Raw genomic sequence first — 20,448 nt, 5'->3', positions numbered from 1 at the left:
TCCCTCCTTCCCTCACACCCACACGCTGTCCACCCAGCCTCTGTGCTGCTGCCAGCCCCAGCCCCAAGCACCACACTCCCTCCTAGCTGCTGCCCTGCCCCCGCTGCTTCGCTACCTGCTGCCCATAGCCAGCAGGCGACTGGGGAAATGGAGCAGGTCCCTAAGGGCTGCAGCAGCTGCGGCAGCAGCCCTGCACAGAAGCTGCATGCTGGCTAGCTGGGCCCTTCTGCCCACAAGGGTGGGATGGAGGCAAAAGGGTACGTTTGAAGCTGTGTATACACATGAGCACTTTGCTCCCACCCTCATGAGTGGAAGGGCTTGTTGGGAGGCTCCGCAGGCCAGATAAAAGTGGTGGGCAGTCTGGATTCAGCCTTTGGGCCATATTTTGCCTTCCCCTGCCTTGCAGCACGTTCTAACTTTCTCACCACTTAACATTCCATAGATTGAATATGCTCTAATTATAACATGTAACTTCACCCTAATAGAAAATTCATTAACTTTACCTGTAAAAAAGCAGCCATACCCTGTACCTATTATGGTGTAAAGCAGCATAAGGTCCAGACTTTTACAGCTGCATTTTTTAAAGTATACAGGAGCTTTTTGGCCTCATGGAACAACACCCAACCATGACACAATTCTCCACACAGTTTCTATCCCAGCTTAGAGGGCTCCTGCGGAGTGCCTGGGAATAAGGGAGTGCTTATGAAAAAGAAAGTTTCAGAAGCCAGGCAGCTGAATGGGGAGTTACTTGGATGCTTTTACAGGTTATCTTTTAAGCATTTCAAACATATGTGGAAGGTTGTTATCATAAAGATAGAATAGTGTCAGAGCAGTTACAGGTTAAGTCTTAAAGCCATCTTAGACCTGCACAACTGTGACTTGCCACTGGAGGGCTGGCAAGTGTGGGCCTAAACAGGAGCCAGTACTTTATTGCTCCTCTGGGGCAGGAGCTTGTAGTTCAGAGGTGGAGAATGAGGAGATGAATGGACCAGGGAGGCTCAGCAAGGAGACTGTTTTTTCTCTGGTTGGCTTAGTACTAGTTAAAGGTGCCCTAGAGAATGAAGTCCTGTATTTTTCAACACAGTAGGTATAGCATAGGCAGAAATAGGGCAAACTTCCACCCACATGCCTCAGTTGCGGCCTGGAAGGAATTAAAGAGGTCTCATCATCCCATCCTTGATCTTGTTTATTTGGTGACAGGAACCAAACAGATGAGAAATGGTGTTGTCTAGCTCATGCTCTGATCCAGGGATAGGCAATGTTTTTTGGCTGGAGTGCCGAAAAACACCACAATGCCTACCTCAGAAGGTGCCGGAGTGCCGGCATGGCAGAAAAACAAAATGAAGGCAAGGGGTACGTGGCAGGATGCCCTGCTTGTGCCCCTTGCCCCCCACCCAAAGCCCCTACCCCCCAGCCCTACTGCCCCTTGCCCCCCACCCAAAGCCCCTGCCCCCTGCCCTGTGCCCCCCACCCCTACTGCCCCTTTCCCCCCACCCAAAGCCCCTGCCCCCTAGCCCGGGCTCTGTGGCTGTCAGCAGCTACCCCAGCTCTGCAGAGCTGCTGGAGCCCGGGTTGGTCCCAGCTGCCTGCTGCGAGCAGCCCTGGCTCCCGGCTGGCAGCACCTCCCCAGAGCCAGGGCCGGCTGCAGCCGGGAGGCTCCAAACAGCTGTGCTGGGCTCCAGTCTCCGGCATCAGCTCTGCACCGGTGCATGCACCAGCGCATCAGAGCGAGTGGCGGGGGAGGAACCTGAGGCAGCGCAGCCCTGGTCTCTCCCCTGCTCCCGGCACAGAGGTGATGGCAGGCTTCCAGAGCCCGGTGCAGCTATTTGTAGCCAGTCCGGGCTCTGGGCAGGTGCAGTAACCAAGCAGGGAGCAGGCTGCGAACAGCTGTGCCAGGCTCCACAGCTCTGGCATCAGCTCCGTGCTGGCAGTGACTGCATGGGCACCTCGGGGTGTGTTTTCATTCATACTATAGAAAAATAATAGAGCAATTTTTCTGTTACAAAGAACTTAGACTCCAATAGGGCAGAATGCTTTTAACACTATGGATTCTTGTTTGGAATCTCTGAGAACATCCAGATGAGTGTGGCTGTGCAGTGTGTGCCGCTGCAAACATGTTTGCAGCTCCACATACTACACAGTCTGGAGTTCTCCCTGCTGCAAGGGCATGCTGCCTGAGCATGCACTGCTCCATTTTTTTTTGGCGTTGTTTTTGATCCCTGGATATCCAAGGGTCACACAGGAAAAAAACCCGAAGCAGCACATGCTCGGGCAGCATGCGCTGCTAAAAAGTGGGGCCAGGTTGCTCGGAGCTATACTGCGGCAGGCTCCGTCCAGCAGGATCACTGTGGCTGCAGCTCTGGGAGGCCCCCAGATCCCCAGGTTGGGCTGCTGGGGCCAGCACAGTGCTGGCCCCAGCCCCCACTATGCCAACCAAGGCAACTTGCAACACTCCAAAGCACACGTGGCATGGGCATTCCCTGGGGGACAAGAAGCAGCAGAGCAAGGTGCGCCAAACATCCATGCATGTCTGGACATGACCTCTGGGTATATTCTGTGAATTGTGTTTGTAAACTTAAGTGCTAACTTTGTGCGTCACCTTTGAAAAGATCTCAAGGCACCCCAGCGTGCCAAGGCACCCTAACTTGGTAGCTCTGCTAGAGTTAACCCCTGACAGCTCTGCTCTTAGCTTGGAGCCACTGGGTGGTGAGACCAGGGGGCCAAGGGAAAAATGCTTTCCCAGGCTCCTGAATCTTCCTTTAATTAACATGGTGGCTTCATGCTGAGGGTGCAGCCACTGCATGGCAAGACCAGGGAGCTGCCTCCCCTGGCAGCATGCCTCCCCTGGCTCCATGGTGTTGTTGCACTTACATGGTGGCCACGCCATGCTCAGTGCAGAGCTGCTGGATGAAGGGACCATGGAGACAGGGGAAGTATGCTTCACCTAGCTTCATGGCTGCACTTAAGCCACTCAGCGTGGCTGCTCTCAGCGTGGAGGGGAAGGGGAGTAAAGGTTCAGAGGGTGAAAATAGAAGAGCTAAGTAAGAGTAAGAGGAATTTAAACCTCACGGGCTTCAATGGCCTTGGTTACCAGGACTAGCAAAGTTGGCAGGAAGGCTGATCTCTAGAAGTCAGGCAAGACTCTCATGGGAGGCTGGGGATAGTTAGATGAGAAGGTGAGAATCTGTATTTGTTTTATGTTCTGTCTCCAAACCTATGGTTTATTGTATTTGCATAATTCTTTCATCCTATGTAATAAATCCTTTTCCTGTTGTTCTCTTTCCTGACTGTCAGTGGAAAGAGTGATTTCTGGGTGAGTGACTTTTTTTCCAAGCTATCCTTTCCATGGAAAGGGGGATCTATAAATGTCTTTGGTACCCTAAAGTGGGGGCCACTCAGGGTGGGCAGAGATCTCTCACTGCAGTTGCAGAGTCCTGGCATGAGGGCAGAGGATCTGGGGTGTTGGGATAGGGAGCTATCTTGGGGCAACTTCAGTCTGTCCCTTGGGGAGAGTGGCAACACAGTGAGGAAAAGCTTGAGGCTCTGGGGGATCCCCCATGGACGGGGTTTTTTTTGACACTTTAAGAAATCTGGCCCTTAGCACTGAGCATATAGCATTTACTTGCTTGAGTAGTACCTCTAAAAAACAGTGAGATCACTCAAGCAAGCATTCTGTATGCCTGGCAGGTTTTGCAGGAATTAATTGTATGCATTCTTCTGCATACAGGCCCATGTCTTGCAATGAGCTTTGCATAGACACGAGGTGTTGCATGCACAAAGGTTTTTGTGGGATCAGTCACAGTTTGCAAAGCATCTGGAGCTCCTTGAGAATTAACAGCAATATAACTTGCTGTAAAAACCTGTATGCTGTGCATGTACCATTTTTTAGGTTGTTCAACTGGTCCCAGTTTCTTGTAGATGATAAAAAGGACTTCTGCTTTTTACTTTTAATTACACAATAGCTGACCTTGATGCACATATTCATTGGCCTCATGTATTTATGCATTGGTTTGAGTGGAGTAGAATCAAAGTAGTGCATTATCAAGAAACATCTGGTTTAAATACAACTGCTCTTGTGCAATATTCTTATTATATCTGCCTTTAAAATTCTTGTGTGGGTAGGGGTGGAGGGATGAGAGATATGTTGGTAGTGAGCTCAGCATTTAGATTGGTTCAGGGAAACAATACAGGGCTTAATTTGCAAATGTGCAAATGCCCATGGCTCCAATTGAAATCAAAAGAAGCTGCGTGTAATCGGTATTTCTAAATGGAGGTGGGGTTGGAGTGAAAGTCAACTCTTTGGCAACTCTGAAGACAGGTGAGGCCCATGAATGCCACCTATTATTTTTAAACCTCCTCAGAGAGTCAGTGGAATGATTTCTCTGTGAGCAGGGATCAGTGCCAGGAGAAGCAGGCCTGCTGGAGCTTTTGCTGTGCAGTGTTAATCAATCCACGGGTGCATTTTAATTTTGGGTGCATTTTGATTCTTCTCTCGTGAAAAAGTGTTTCTTGAATGATAATTTACAGAAAAGTATTTACTAAATTAAAAATGTATTGACATGTGATACCTGGTTTGAACAAATGACCTCTGGGAGGTAACAGATGGCAAAGTAGAGAACGAAGAAATCCTCTAGGAAGCATAAACACAGAATTAATCTCTATTGGTGTAATTCCATCTTCTGTCTCACACATGCAAAATGTGTGAGTTCTCTCATTATTAAACCTCTCTTGCAATTACAAATACTTTATAAGAAAGATAAAAGTTTAAGGTGGATACTGGCAAGCTTTTTTTTGTTGTTAATTTAAAATTTTAAGGATTTAAACTTTTTGGAAAGTAGTAGAAAACTTTCACGCTTTTTATTATTTTGTTTGTGAGTTTTGGAAGCATCTAAGTAGTGTGATGAGATTTCCCATATAACTGCCATTCTTTTAACAGGGAAGAATGAGGAGGCTGCTCAGTTTCTGGGGCTTTCAGTTATTAGGGAAGGAGAAAATTGCAGAGCTAAAGTACTCTCTTGCTCCTAGCTGAAGAAAGTTGGCCTTTTAACTAAGGGAATGGACTAGTACTTAGGGGGTCCTCAATTCAAATCCTGACTCAAACCTACTTTTCTGTTACAGTCTCAAAAAGGAAGTTCCTTGTGTACTGTTGGCCAAATAGAAATCAATGGGACTTTAACCAGTGATTGCACTATGGGAGAAATTCTGGCCCCATTTTACAGATAGGGATTATTTTACCTTTTTATAGGTGTATTATGAGATTAAATATATAAATAAATACGAGTGTGCAGGTATTATCACACTGGGGAACAACCTTTTTGGTTGACATGCTACATATTAACCCCAGATCCTCCTTCAGTGCCACATGATCCCCTTTCCCATGATCTTATGCTCTGTTTTCTGCTCCCTACCCAATCTGCTGCTTTGCTTTCTTTCCTATCTGCTGCTGCACTGCTTGACCTGGATCAGCAGTGTGCCAGAGGCTGCCAGTTCTAAGTGTGGCACATGTGCCACAGGTTGACCACCCCTGTATTACTGAGGTTGTAACCTCAGTTCTGTATAACAACTGAAACGGGTTATATCTGGCTGGAAGTGAAATTCTTTTTTTCCCCTTTTTATCAGTAACCTAGAATCACATAAAAAATGAGACTGACTAGACTTCATTTGTGTCTTTGAAAAAGATCCTCGTTGTTCTTATAAAAATTTAAAGGTTTGGTTTAGTCAGATAATGCATTTACTGCAGACTTTCAAATGTGAAATAACAGTTCACAACACTACAAAACACAAACCGCCATAAATTTTCTTTATTTTTGTTTATTGTAAATATTTTGCTGAACAAGTTTTCTGGAAGACATGCAGAGGTGCTTAGAAACACCAAGAGACACGCAAAGATTAGAAGCTGATAGTGCAACGCTACATTTTGAATGAATAAAAACAAATATTCACACTGAAATCTGGATTCTTCAATATTTAATTAATCACATCAGAAAACAGGAACATACTCTTCTGTTACCTAATTGTACAATCAATGGCTAAGTACCCAAGCTTCAATCTGGCAGTTTGAAATAAACTGCTAAGGAAAAAAAGGCTATAGTCCAAGAAATTACTTCTGAACAATTTTTATGTTTCTAGCTCAGTTATGTTCCATTTCCTTGGTTTTCTTTAATGTAACTAGGGCTAGCATTGTAAATCTCTGAATTTACTATTCTTTTATTGGCAGACAAAGTTCTTTGGTTAGATGTGATATCTTTTATTAGACCAGCTGAGTAGTTGGAAAAAAAAGTTCTTTGCAAGCTTTTGGGTGCAGTCACCCTTCATCAGGCATAGGGAGTCTCTTTTATTGGCTTTTTTTCCTATTCAGTTAAGTGAATAAAGAATTTCCTTTCTCACATCTGATTGTCTCTTTAATAACCATAAAAGAGAAAAAGGACAGAGAAACAATGATAGAGTCTATTAGAAAGTATAATACTTGCCTGACCTAATGTAAACTGTGGTGCACTCCCACAACAGGCTTTGGGCTGGATCCTACAAGGACGTACTAAACAGCCAGTTTCTACTGAAGTAAAGAGAGCTAAGAGCACTCAGCCCTTTGTGGGATGAGACTGTGTCATTGCAGATGCTGTTTAAAAGATAGAACAAAAGCAGTGTGTGCAGTTTATGGCAAAAAAAAGGCTGAACATCTGACAGATTTTCTTGAGCTCAGTGTAGGATGCCGTAAGTGATGCACTAACTCTGTATTAATTAACTTGGTCTCTGAACTCAGTGCCTGTTGCTATGGGTTCGTCTATTGGTGAAAGTGATAAATGTTGTATTCTCCAGTGGAATAAGTATTTAGCTCTATACACTTAAAGTTTGACAAAACAGCAAAAGTTTTAACTCAGAAGGTCTGAGAGAATCAGTCTTCAAGACCATTTAAAACTTGTATGTAACTTGGACGTATTAGTTTTTGGGCTGTTAGTTATAACCAGTACTCAGAATTCAGACAATAACCACAAAACCCCCGGTAATTTTCATAATCTTTCTTTGTCTTAAAAACAATCTCTGGCCCTCAAGTGGACAGCTTTGTAATGTCCTTTAAAAATGAAAATGCATTTGAAATAGAGGAAGGATTGTATATAAAGCTTGATCAAGTAAGTGTGGAACATTAGACTCAGTGCCTATAATCCTAGTTTTGAGTTTGGGCTAAAAATTATAATTAGCTTTTTAGTTATTCAATTTCTTGGATATAAAGACTTTATGAGCTTGCATTTGTTTAAGATTTGAGTAAGTTGCCAATATTAATAACCTCCCCTGTTTAAAAAGCCATTTTTCCTTATTGTGGATATACATTGCAAAAAGATTTTTGCCTCTGGGTTTAAAGATAGTTTTTTTATAGACGCAATGAGAACTGAAGCTGCTTAAAGAGGGATGCTTTGTTGAGAAATGTCTTTTAAGAGCCCATTATATGATAGCAAGATGGTTTACTTATTTTTTTATCTGTGGAAAAGTAATGTGCTGTGCTCTTATTTAATAGTGCACAGCTGTACTTCTTGGAAACATGCATCATATTAATTGCCTCTCTCTATTTTTCTGTAGGAAAGGAGCTGTTGATCCTATAACATGGAGGATTGCCTTCATACTTCTTCCGAAAATCTTTCCAAACTGGTCAGCTGGGCTCATAGCCATGGGACCATATGCAGCCTCATTCCAAATCTAAAGCACTTGCTTTCAGAAGGTTCCCATGGGAACCTCACAGCTATGTGGGGCTGTAGTGCAGGCCATGCTTACCACTGGCCACTGACTGCAACCTGCCGGGCTGGGTCGCAGGAAAGAGTGTGCTTTCAAGACAACAGGAGCTTTAACTCAGACAGTCCCAGCATTATTGGTGTGCCATCAGAGACACAGCCCAGCCCTGTAGAGCGATACCCTGGAAGACCAGTGAAAGCAAAGTTGGACTGTAACAGAACCAGAGATTCCTGTGACTTCTCTTACTGCAGTGAGCCCTCTGAGCTGGGTGAAGCTGTGGAAGAATACGAAGATGAAGCTACTCTCTTTGACATGGTTTGCGAGTCCTCAGCGACAGATGAAGATAGTGACTTTGAACCTCATCCCCGAAGAGTGCAAAACGTTTCCCGCAAAAGGTCTGCAGTGGGACCGTCATCAACAACCCTTTCAGGCTCCCAACCTCAGGTCATTGATGAAAGCACCAATGATGTGATAGTTAAAAAAATCAAGCAAGAAATCCCGGAAGACTATTACATTGTGGCCAATGCAGAACTTACTGGTGGTGTCGATGGACCTGCACTCTCATTGACACAGATGTCCAAGCCCAAGTCTCAGACTCATGCTGGGCCTTCCTATGTTGGTCCACCTAAGCCCAGCCCCCACACAACGCCTTCTCTCAGTGCTGATCTAGACTTGCAAAACTTGTCTGTATCTCCACCCATTTTATCGAGGCCTGCTGTTCAGAAGCCTGCTAGGGTAACTCTGGCTTCACCAGCCAGAGGACCAGCTAGTACCCCTACAGCCAACCAGCAGGTTGCCCTTCAGATGCCAGTCAGTAGTTCCAATACCAGCAAACAAATTAGTATTCCTTTGTCAGCCCTGCAGCTCCCAGGACAAGAAGAGCAAGCAAGCTCAGAAGAGCTGCTCCAGCCTGTGCCAAATCAGGTTCCAACCTGTGAAGTAGCATCATCTCCTTCTGTTAGCGCAGAGCCAGAGGTCAGCTCTAGTCAACAGCAGTCCAGCACTGCCCCTACCATCACCACTGAGGCCACAGCCCAATCAGTACCAGGTATGAAAACTTTTGAACACCCGCACTGTCACGCAGGGAATTCAGTGTCATTCTGATAGATGCATTTCTAAGCCAGCACCCGCAGGTAGTAAATTGCGGTTGCAAGAGTAATATCGATCATAGTTGCCATGGGTTACAGGAAACTATTACTACATATATCAGTAGATAACCACTATACTTTGAAAGGGGATTTGGAGAGCCTTCATTTAATAGAGCCCAGAAGCACTGGATGTAGGATAGTGTTAATCCAGCCATCCTTCATAATGGAACCCAGAGAGTTGTTTCTTTAAAGCAGATGAATATCAAAGCAAGTCAGGTTTGACAGTCCTATAATTCTGTAGTGCAACACTGATGTGGGACAGGGTGAAGCCCCCTTGCTTTCCTTATATATAAGATGAATGTTAATTGGGTAAATCAGAACAATTAAATCTTAGCAAGAGCGGTTTGCAGTGGTGTTCAGTGTTCTTCCTTTCCTTTTCTTGTTGCTGTCAGAAGAACTGACATTTGAAAGGCAGATGCAAGGGACAGCTTGTAACAGTAATGGCTGGGAGAAATTTGTCCTGTTATAAATCTTTATTAAAAATTTTCACTAACTCATAAACTACAGCAGCCTGAAGAGGTTAGAGAAAGACATACTGTACATAATCTTAACCCTGAAGTTAATGTTGCTTATACCTGCAGCCAAGCAAAAACACAAAAAACAAAAAAAGAGGCTTTCCAATTTTCAGTGCAAAATCTCCTCTGATCTCTGGGTCCTTCCCTGCCCGTATGGTGGTGATGATCAGCTTAAACAGACAAGTATCATAACAACAAAGCTGTCTCAAAGCAATGAATTTCAATCAATTCTTTCTTTCTCGCCAGCACTTTGGGGGAAAAATCAACTGGCGGCCATTACCTTTGCATGGGTGAAATCTGGTTCATGGCACCAGTTGCTGCACAATTAGATAGTACCTGCTATACCATGAACTTTACTCTTATTGCCAAATAAAATATTAAGGGTATATAAAATATCCAGTTATATTCAATATAATCTGACTGGGCACTACATGATAGGAAGTGCAGAAGTTAGCATTTTATTTGCAACTAGTGAAAGGACTCAAAATTCATACTGCTCAGTTGGGCATTCATTGCTATTTTGATACATCTTTTAGGCATTTCTGCAGAACAGTCCTGGCATGTGTTAATTCACTCGCTGATGGTAGTCCTGCTATACCAAGTTAGATCATTTAGATCTGATTCTGATAGACTAAGTCCAAGGGAGTAGGCAGATGTCAGGGATGGTGTTTGATACATATATTTATCACACATTTTTTTAAGCCATCAGGTGGATAGCACTTTCCAGAATGCTAGTGATTAGATGCATCCTGACTCATGCAAATAGATCCCAATCCATGTAGCTTCAGGCTGCTGCATCACAAATTTCAGCGAGGCTGCATAGGAGTTCACCAGCCCAGAAATTTGGCTCTTTGAGATTCCTTTGTTTACTCCTGGTTAGTAAAAATTAAAATCTCACTCTTACCAGCATTTAACAGAAAAAGACTTGTAGCTGTATTACCCTGGACAGTGCTCTTGTTGGCCATGCAGAGTCTGACCTAGAGACTACTTGGACAAGAGACTTCTAATGGAAACCTGGATGCTGGAAGAAGTGGTGCTCACAGTTCTGTAGGCTGGACTCTCTTTTTTTTTGTGAATTAATTTTTCAATAGTAGGATGGTGCAGGGAAGTGGAGGTGTTACACCCTCAAGAGGGGAAACTCAAGATGCCAGCTACTTAAAGATCTCCTGGCAGTTTTTACAAAGGTAGTGGTATCTCAGCAAACTGTCCAGATTCCAGAATGGGAGATTACACTCTAAACATCTACATTTCCTATCTGTTTTTAGTTTTCTATACTTCCAGTCATAACTACTACATAACATTTGTTGTTTGCTCTTAAATAGCTGCCTTGTTGTAGCTCAGGGGTGGCTGCATTTCAGTGTCATGTAAAATTTCCGTTACAACAGACTGTGGCAGGGCTTGTTCTTGGTTCAGAGCATGCTTCTATGGACTCCAGTTAATCTCTGGGATAACTGTGGCTCAACTCAGAGGCTCCCTGTTATGAATTTAGCTATCTCTGCTGACTTGGGCAGAGGCCAGGGCTTTGGCCTTCTCCTCACACTGTCCAGGAGATCCAGGGTTTAGAATAGGCTCTTTCTGCCTTAGCCTGGCCCAGTGTAAAGTTTTGCCAACTAGAAGTGATCAAGAATTATGTTAGGCCTCTTTCCCTCCCCCTAGCTATGATATTTATAACACAAAATATATTTTGAATGTTTTTTGTTTTCTTTGCTTTTGAGCCTTTAGAGCGCATATTTACAAGTTGTTCTTTGCAACCAGGAGAACTAAAAAATATCTTTTTAATATTAAATAAAAGCCAAAATCTGTGCATTACCATGTGACTCCAGGGATAAGACCATTGAAGAAACATCAAATATCACAGGAGTCCCAATAAAATGTTGGGAGTTGACTACTCTGTGACAGGGTCTAGCCACTGTATGTGGTGATGTCATGGGATATTTTAGATAGATGTGTGCTCCTATGAAGTATAACAGTTTTCTTCTTCCAGGTGCCTCTGTGTGTGTATGCATATATATTTGGTTTGTTCTTAAATAGTCATTTTTATCCTTTATGTAACTCTCTTGCAGTCAGTAGAATTTTGCTGTGAGCAAATGTAGCACAGGGTGATTGACTGTGTGAAAGAAAGTTACAAAAACGTATGTAAGCTCTTCCCAGAACATTGAGCAAAAATGCTAATAGATCTCTCTGTTTATAATTTTACATGGGAGGATTGATGGCTTTTAGCTAAATCAGTTGCTGAAGTCTGCCTGCAGCTGCTGAACATGGTCAAATGAACAATTAAAGGTCAGACACTGCTGAAAGTAGTCAAATGAACAATTAAACCTCTGTTGTAAATAAGTCTTAGTCTTGGAGTAAAGCATTCAACATCATAATTTACTATCTCTGCTAGCTCCAGAGCTACCCTAAAAATAACTTGAACTGACATATATCATTTTTAAATTAAAATGTGTTCCTATTCTGGTAAATGTTTCAAAGACCCAGATTACTTGAAAGAATAAAATGAAATAATTATGTTTTGAGTCATCTGAAAATCAAGTTAATAAGTTAAATTAACCTCCTCCTCCTCCACTCTCACTGCTTTCTAATCTTGCAATGCTGGTTTGACTGTTTGTGTGCCATCAGCAACAAAAATAGGCTTTTGAAGATCTGCTGTACCATTGCTTAGCAGAATACAGGGTTGCATATTCTCATAAACACCTCTGTCTGATTTATCTTTGTGTTCTGAAACTGTCACATGATAAATTGCTGTTTTTAGGCCTTACATCAGGAAGTTCTAATTCTGAGACTGACATTCTCCGACTTTGTAGTACATTGTAAAAGGAGACCACTTTAAAAACTAAAAAGGAGTATAGTAAATAAAATTCATCCTTGATAACATATTTTAATGTATTTATGTTCTTGGTTTAAGATCTTAGTTTAAAGTTCTTAAAGATCTAGTTCACAGATCTTACTTTAAAAATTGTAACAGTAGTAGTGCTATCAATAATATTATTGAGTGTTTTCTTGCAACAGAAGTCATCCTTTTTTTTTCAGGAGAACCCTGAAATCAGATCTCAGCAGGTGCTGTAACATCTTTTAGCTAACTACAAACAGAAATACATTTCTTTCTGAAGATTTCACATGCTTTTTTTTCTGCTCAAACTTGACCCCTGGTAGGGAAGGCTCAGACAAAATTCACCGCAGCACTGAAGAACAGCAGCAGGCGGCCACATAAAGAGTGAATAATACAGTACATAGAATTCCAGTCTATCTTAAACATGAAGCATTTATTAAAGAAAGCAACAGGAGACACCAACAAATGGGCTTCCTCACTACTTGTGTTCCAGCTTTGTCTCTCTTGTTTACCTGGGAATGCACCCATTCTGGAAAGCTGATCAGTTTACAGAGACATCTAGTGGCTGAATAATATATTGCAGGTAAATATATCCTACTGAGACCTTACACCTCAAGTAGTTTGGCATAAAGGAAGGTGAAGGAGCAGCTTGGGGATAATTTGGGGCTCCAGAATCTGCAATAATATAAACCAAGAGGCCTCTTAAACCTATGTAGACAGTGCAGTAGTATTAGCCTTTATACAAGTTCCTTTCCTGCAGGTAGGAAAGGAGTGAATCCATGCCCACCCACCCCCAGTCTCCTTCATGCATGATCTTTGAGAGGCATTTGAGCTTCATTTGCTGCTGGTGGGTTTTTTTCTGTTTGCTTTTTTTTAACCACGCATTTTTAACTACATATTGTTTCAACTTTAAAATAATGACTATCTGCTGAGAATATCATATGGGCTCTAAGGAGAGTTGTTTCAAACACACAACCATGCAACAGAGAATATTTTAAAATTAATTTCTAGTAAACCTTTTCAGAGTTCAGGCAGACAAAAATCCTCCCTGGCAGCACAGGCAGTGTCATTCGAGATTATCTTTTAAGCCTGAAGGAGAACAGGCCACTTCCATCAGTTGTTACAATGTGTAGCAGCACTACCCATTCCAAACTCAAAAATATCCTTGCTTTCATCCCAAAGACGACAAGGAAAGAAATAAAAACTACATGGAAAGAAGAGTAAAACCAACAAATTCCACAGACCCATTTAAATTGATTCCTGCACCCCTTGGTTCTCTTACCAGCTCTGCCAGTGGGTTTCCTAATAAATGATATTCCTTGTGAAATCCTGTCTCTTTATGATATGTGACACATGAGAAAAGAAGTTGCTTATGTTGACTCCACTTTCAGGGAAAACACTGGCAAGAGCTGACAAGTCTGGGATAGGTATATATTTTATTATGAGGGGGTGGAAGGTGACTTTTTTCATTCAGTGAGACTTTTAAACAGAGATGTATTTTCATTGCTCAGTGTTTATTGTTGTTCCATTTCATGTTGGGCTAATCCTTTCCTAGACCATTGTGGGTTTCAAGAGGGGAAAGGAAGAGTTGGAGGGAGGAAGGGGCAGGATTTAGGTCCTGGATTTCACCATCAGTAGTGGAGATGAGACAGATGAAACAAATGAAGCTTTTGTAAGATCTCAGACATTTGCTTTGCCTTTATACTTAAGGGTGGCTTCATCTTCACTAAAACAAGCTGAGAATAGGGTCTGATCAAAAGCAGAAGGACTCATGAATATCTGTGGGCTTCGGGGTAGGTGCATACTCTGATAAACACAAACATCGCAGAACTGTTTGGTTTCATTGACTCCTAAATGCTTTCAACAGCCACTGTAAGCCAGGGATAAGGTGGCCATCAAGGTACCTCAACAATAAAGGACAGTTGTCCCCACCACCATAAATGTTGCATACCTCCCAAGGCTGGAGGGCCACGGTGAGCTCTCGCAGGCAGCAGCGGTGGTGTTGGCAGTGGGGGCATGGCGGCGGCAAGTGGGAAGCTCCCGCAGACAGCTGAGGCGGTGTTGGCAGCGGGGGTGGGCTGAGCAGTGAAAAATAGAGGACATAAAGGCGTCTGGTTTCATATCAATAAAGGACAGAGGACCAGAAAAACCAGACTGTCCTCTATAAAACTGGATGAATGGCTGCCCTAGCCAGGGAGGGACTGTTTCCTTTTTCTTCAAGGGCAGAAAGACTCCATTTTCACAAATGCTGTTTGTGAAGCCAGAAACCAGTGACCATTTAAAGACTTTGGTTTTCTTTTAATTTAATTACTTTATTGTAGGGTTGTCTCATAGGCGTCGACTTTGGTTTTTGCTAGCAGGTGCTTCCAGAGGTAAAAAAACAAAACAAAACAAAATGGTGCTTTACCTTAAACTCAGCGCGTTCCTGCACCAAGCCACGCGCATGCCCAGAAGAGGCAGTGCATTACTTACTTCAACCCAGCTCTGCAGTATCTGTAAAGATCAGGTGTTCTAGTGGGGCTTTATGGTACTTTTTATCTAACAGCTGATTGAACCAGCTTTAGCTAAAAGCTCCAAAGATTGGCTGAAACTCCCAATCTTTACAGATGCTGCAGAGCCGGATTAAAGTAATGTGCTACTTCTTTTGGTAAAGTTCATTTTGGGGGGGGGTTGTTTTTTAGCATCTTGGCTGTAGCTTGTGGGTGCTGAGCACCTACTACTTTTGGGGGTGGGTTATTGAGTCCCAGAGCATCCACAGAGTTGGTGCCTATGGGCTGTCAAATTGGGCCCACAGGTTGCTTATGGCACTCAAGAGGTTAATTTGTGACCCCCAGGTTACCACTCAGCCGCTGCTCCCCTCCCCAGGGTCTCTGGCTACAGCAGCAGCCAGAATCTCTTGAATGCCTCTCCCTTTTCCAGCTGCTGCTTCCTGCCTGTAAGGAAAACTTACCGGGAGAAGGAGAGAGGCAGCGGGATGCCGCGCTGGCAGCTGTTTGTGGCGAAAGTAAAACTGCGGCGGCGGAGCCACCACGGTCGAAGTTCAAAGAAAATACCCACAGCAGAGCCGGAAGGAGCTGGGAATGGCTCCTACGTCTGCCTGGGCACACTTTATAAAAGCGTGCCAAGGACGATTGGCTGGGCAGACAGCCAGAGCTGGCAGAAAAGGCTCACCTAGAGGAGAGCCATAGGGACTGGAAAGAGTGTCACCGGCTGGCCCAGAGGGGTCAGAGCAGTCAGATGGTGTGGAGCAGGAGGAGGCTTGGTGGCTCCCTCAGGAAGGGAGTGTGGAGAGGATATTGGGCCAGCATGGGCCCAAGGAACTGCTGGCAGACCCGTTGTGGGCCACTGCTGGTAGACCCAGCAACTGGGACAGCGACAGATGCAGCGAGGATGCGACCCTGAACCAAACGACCAGCAGCAGGTACCAAACTCAGGGAATCAGCGACGCATCAAGGGAGGCGGCAGTCTGGGTAGAACCCAGCTACACATAGACCAGAGAGCAGAGAGGGGCCACGGAGAGTGCTGAGCATTAACCACACTGGTGGTCAACAACTGCAGCCCCAAGGGACCGAGCGCCAGGGAGGGCCCGAACATCAGCCCCAATAATCAACATCACAGTTGGCGTTTGGCAGGGTGTAGGGGAGGTGGAGCCTCAAGAAGAGTGGTCACGAGGAAGGCCAAGGGAAAGAACCAGGGGGACAGGACCAGACATCGTCCTCCTGATTTAAAATCCCTTATCATCAAAGACGTGACAGGTGAGACCCCTGAGGATCCGACCCGAGGCCTCTCCCATTAGCCTGGCCATGCAGCCCAAGAAGCCACAGCGAGATTCTTAAAGAGTCCACATACACGACATTCGAGAGAAAGGAACAGGAAGTTACACTGCCCCTGCCCCAGCCAGGAGGCAGTGTAGTGCAGCACGACCTATGGTGCCTGTACAAGTCTGGACTAGGGAGCAGAGGGTGAGGCTGTGAGTACCTACAACTGTTTAGAAGTTAGAAAACCCTGCTTTACTCATTAATGTGCTTGTTCTATCTATGCTAAGTTTAAGCATGAGAGATTTTTTTGAATGCAAAAAAAAAAATCTTGCTTTAAAACTAAGTTTCAAACTCTTTTGTAAAAGAAAGCAGGAGCCTTGTAACAGATATTTGTATCCCATCAGGCACAGGACAGAGTAGCATTTGCCTAAGCGTCTATTCAGCAAAGTATTTTAAATGGGCTTAAGTCCATCTCTGTTGAACAAAGTATGCCTCAAGTTAAGTATATGCTTAAGTGCATTACTGAAAGGAAATAGGCTGATGTATCTAAGGCCTTACATGGGATCTTCAAGACAGTAATGAATCAAAATGTTTCTTCCATTAATTTCTCCTTTATAAAAACAAGTTCATGAACTGGTTACACTGAACCACTTATTTCCTTTCTGCATATTGTATCTGGTTACATAGTCTAACCCCACTTTTTCCTTGACGTGAAGGGAGGCCAGCAGCCCACATGACATGCTTGTGACTTCATTGTTTACTTGCCCCCATCCTTATCCGGAACTCTTGAAGGAAGTGAAAATCCAATATTTCACATGAGCAATTCAAGCAGAAAATAAATATAAAGATAGCTGCAAACAGCAAGAAAGGGCTGTAAAGGCACAAGAACAATTTCTCTGCATTTCAGCATTAAAGTTCACCTATAAATGTGGGACCTGCATAGCCTTAGATAAGATGGGCATTAACATCCCTGTGTTACATGTGAAATATAAAGATTCACTGTGAAATCCTGAACCTGCTGAAGTCACTGATATTTTTTTTTCATTTTCTTCAGTGAAGTCAGGGTTGCACCAGAAAGCAGCTTCTTCAGCTGATGGCTCATAAAAGCTTCACTAGTTACTGCATTGTTCAAAGTATAAGTGGACCTTACATTTTCAGATTCATTTCTTAAGGAAAACAGCTTCCTTTACTTCCAAATAAGTGCATAACTATAGATAAATATGTTGAACTGCTATTGCCCTTACATGATTCCACAGGATACTCAGATAACCAAAGAAAGAGCCCACACAGTTACATGCACTGAAAATGTAAAAATAAAAAAAAAGTCTCAAGCAAAATTCAGACTTGGAATTTTTATTACATGCACAAAAATACTGCAAATACAAAAGTCAAGAATAGAGGGCCTAATTAGAGATTAGTCCTGTGTATAAATCAAATGCCGTTTTATTTTTAATGGTTCTTTTGCTGGAAAAAGAGATGGTAGACATCATCAGAACAACACAGTAGCTATAGAAGCTCCCATCTTTATTTCAATGTTCCCCCTCTTCCCCCTCTCCACTCCATCAGTAACGGCTGCCTATTGCATAAATTGATATGAAATGAACAGTTATTTAATGTTATCTTCCTAGGGCACAGTTTACCATTTTTGGGACATTGGCTCTGGAGCAGCGTTTTCAAGGTACACTCTGCTGATACAGAACGTGGATTCTAGAGGTCCTAAAGGTCTGACATAGATAAGGTGACCATAATCATTTTAGAGGCATCCAGTAGGGGAGGTGCCAGGGGGGATTAGCATGTGCGTGCGCACACACACACAACCCTCCTTAATTCTGTGGCTCCCAGGAGCAGAACTGGGTAGAGGCTCATAGCTGGGTTCCATCCCCTATGTGGCCACACAGTGCCTCACTCCACTACTAGCCAGCTGGGGCCCCAGTCCCAGGGCAGAGCCTGGAGCTGCGTCCCCAAAATATGGGTCACTGGCAGCCAGGTGGGTGGCAGTAGGGGAGGAAACCCAGCTTCCCTCCAGGGGCAGGGGTCCGAGCCCCCTCTCCCCTTCAGGAAGCCCTAACTGGGCTCTGGGCAGTGGTGGTAGTTGCTCCCTGGTCCCAACTCCACTGGGCTGTGAGCTGGAAGTTATTTGACCAATAGTCAGTCAGTAGTCGGGCTCGTGCAGGTGGCTTCCCACCAATCTGGGACTTTTGCTTCAGTTTTGTCCAACAGTCAGGATGCTGAGACAGACTATGAAATCCAGGATGTATGGTCACCCTAGACATAGAGGAGCTGATTTTCAAAAAGCCATTGCTCATTGCTATGGTGATGTAGCATCAATGCACGTGAACCATGATGTCAGTGCTACTGTGCAGTAACAACAAGCTACTGCACAGTATCATGGGAAAAAAACCCATGTGGCATCAGGACTGCACAGTAACTCCAGTTCATCGCTTAAGCAAGTACTTAATGACTGCACAGTAACAACTGCACAGTCCAGCACCATGTAGAGGCACCAGTACCATACAACTTTGTTTAGAAGCTTCCCTTAATTATAGTAGTAAGCTCCCCATTGCTCTCCAAGTCACTGAGAGGTGTACTTGTATTTAATAAAGGATCAGTTTAAAGAGGAAGTAATCAACTTAATAAAGTCCCAGCAGGTAAGATCCTCACCTCTCTCAAGCTGGTCCAAATCTTGTGTCAAATTCGGAAATCAGTGGTAGTTTTGTTGTTTGTTTTTAGCTGAAACCAGTATTTGACTATTTAACCCTGCTCAGTCACTGTCATCAAAATTCAGGAAAGGATTTAAATACATGATTAACTCTGGTCAGGAAGGAATGGAATTTAAGTACTGGCTTAAAATTAAACATAGAAGCATAGAAAAGTAGGGCTGGAAGAACATGTGGTTAAATACTTCCTTGTACTTGGACTACGGCTTTGAGCTTTCAAATACATGCACACATGATCAAGGAACTGGGTTTTCCGCTTCCCATGGAAAACTGAATAAAACCATGGATTTCTCCTTTACTGGAGAAAAATGTGAATATCTCATTTTATGGAAAAACCCGCAGATTTTGCAATTTTGCAGTGAGCCCTCTGCAGGTTGGCAGAGTTCCAGCCTGCAGGGGGATGAGAGGGAGCGGGAGGAGGGCGGTTAGACATGGGGCACCATGTGCATGTACATGGCTGCCAGGCAGCTTGGAGATCAGCTCGCACAGGTAAGGGTGAGGGGAGATTGAGGCCCCAATAGTGAGGGAGGGAGGGAGTTGGGCAGGGCTGGGAATGCTGCCCAGCCAGGCAGTGTGTAGGGCTTGGGGCCTGGGGCTGCAATGCCCAGCTGCAGGGTCCCAGCAGGGAGCGGGACGGGGTCACAGGCAGCTCATCTGGAGGGCGGGAGGTAGGGCAATTGCCTGGCACTGCTCACACTCCCAGGGGGCAGGGAGGACCTGTGCCCCCCAGATCTGTGCACAGGGCAGGCACAGGCCGGCTTCTGCAGACTCAGGCTCCTGCCCTGCTGCCCTCCCCCATCATGGCCTCTTCACCCCATCATGTGCAACCTGGCACTGCAGGGCAGAGTGAGGCTGTGCAGGGATCTCTTTGTCACTGCGAGCTCCATGCTGCCCTGGCAACACGCATCCCCTTATATAATAGTTATATAAAATTAACTGTATTCCAATAAATAAAAATAATTCACCTTTAGAGGAAAGTATACAGCAAGCCTTTTGCTTTTCTGTGGTACTGTTCATGCATGATAATCAGTGGGTATAATCACTTGGGAAAACCGAGCTTGACCACCATGTTGGAATACCCAGTAAGGGCAGCTGTCTACATCACCCTAAAAACATACTTACAGGAGAGTTTTTGAGAACAAAGGGCTGAGGTGTGCAAATAACATAGTCTTTGTTCATGTGAATATGAGCTACGGTCTGAGACCAAGAGCTCATATTGCATAAAATATCCAGCAGCCAATGGATAATGGCTTTTGGCAATGACTGACTGAGATGAGTTAAACACACTGATCTTAGTGAAGGTGTTCTTTTGTGCTTCATTAGATGTTGGCTATTAAGTGTGTTGGCTGTATTCTGCACACCAGCTTGCACCTCTAGCACCCATTTAATGACATTAAAGAGGTTAAGAGCACACAATCTGGGAGAAGTATATATGTCTATATGCTGAATTAATTTGGACTCCATTTTAGACCAATGCTACTTTCTGGTATTGTTTTTCAGGAACTGCATATTTATGATGAAAGCATCTCTTGAAGTCATTTAACCATTGGCTAATCATAAACCAGGCTAAAATAGCTACATCTGTATGCAGATAATATAATATAATATAATATAATATAATATAATATAATATAATATAATATAATATAATATAATATAAACAATGGAACTTCAAAAAATAAATGAAGACCAGGTTCAATCTAAACTAAGGCCAGACCAGGAGAAAGTAAGAGAGATAGGGAGAGAGAAGGGGAGGAA

At 43.9% G+C, this 20,448-nt stretch overlaps 1 protein-coding gene across 3 annotated transcripts in view; it reads left to right on the top strand.

Annotated features, from left to right (window-relative positions):
* Nucleotides 1-20,448, top strand: part of KIAA1958 (KIAA1958 ortholog) — a 172,291-nt gene that overhangs the window by 84,039 nt on the left and 67,804 nt on the right. For all 3 annotated transcript variants that reach the window (XM_006278130.4, XM_019490720.2, XM_019490717.2), the window contains one exon: nt 7,573-8,770. In XM_006278130.4, coding sequence (XP_006278192.2) covers nt 7,597-8,770 — 1,174 coding nt within the window. In that variant the 5' untranslated portion in view covers nt 7,573-7,596. The remainder of the gene's footprint in view (nt 1-7,572; nt 8,771-20,448) is intronic.

This window comes from Alligator mississippiensis, chromosome 3 (genome assembly GCF_030867095.1).
Source record: "Alligator mississippiensis isolate rAllMis1 chromosome 3, rAllMis1, whole genome shotgun sequence".
NCBI lineage: Eukaryota > Metazoa > Chordata > Crocodylia > Alligatoridae > Alligator > Alligator mississippiensis.
Note: the sequence above shows the minus strand (reverse complement) of the source record. Positions and strands in the feature narration are given on the sequence as shown.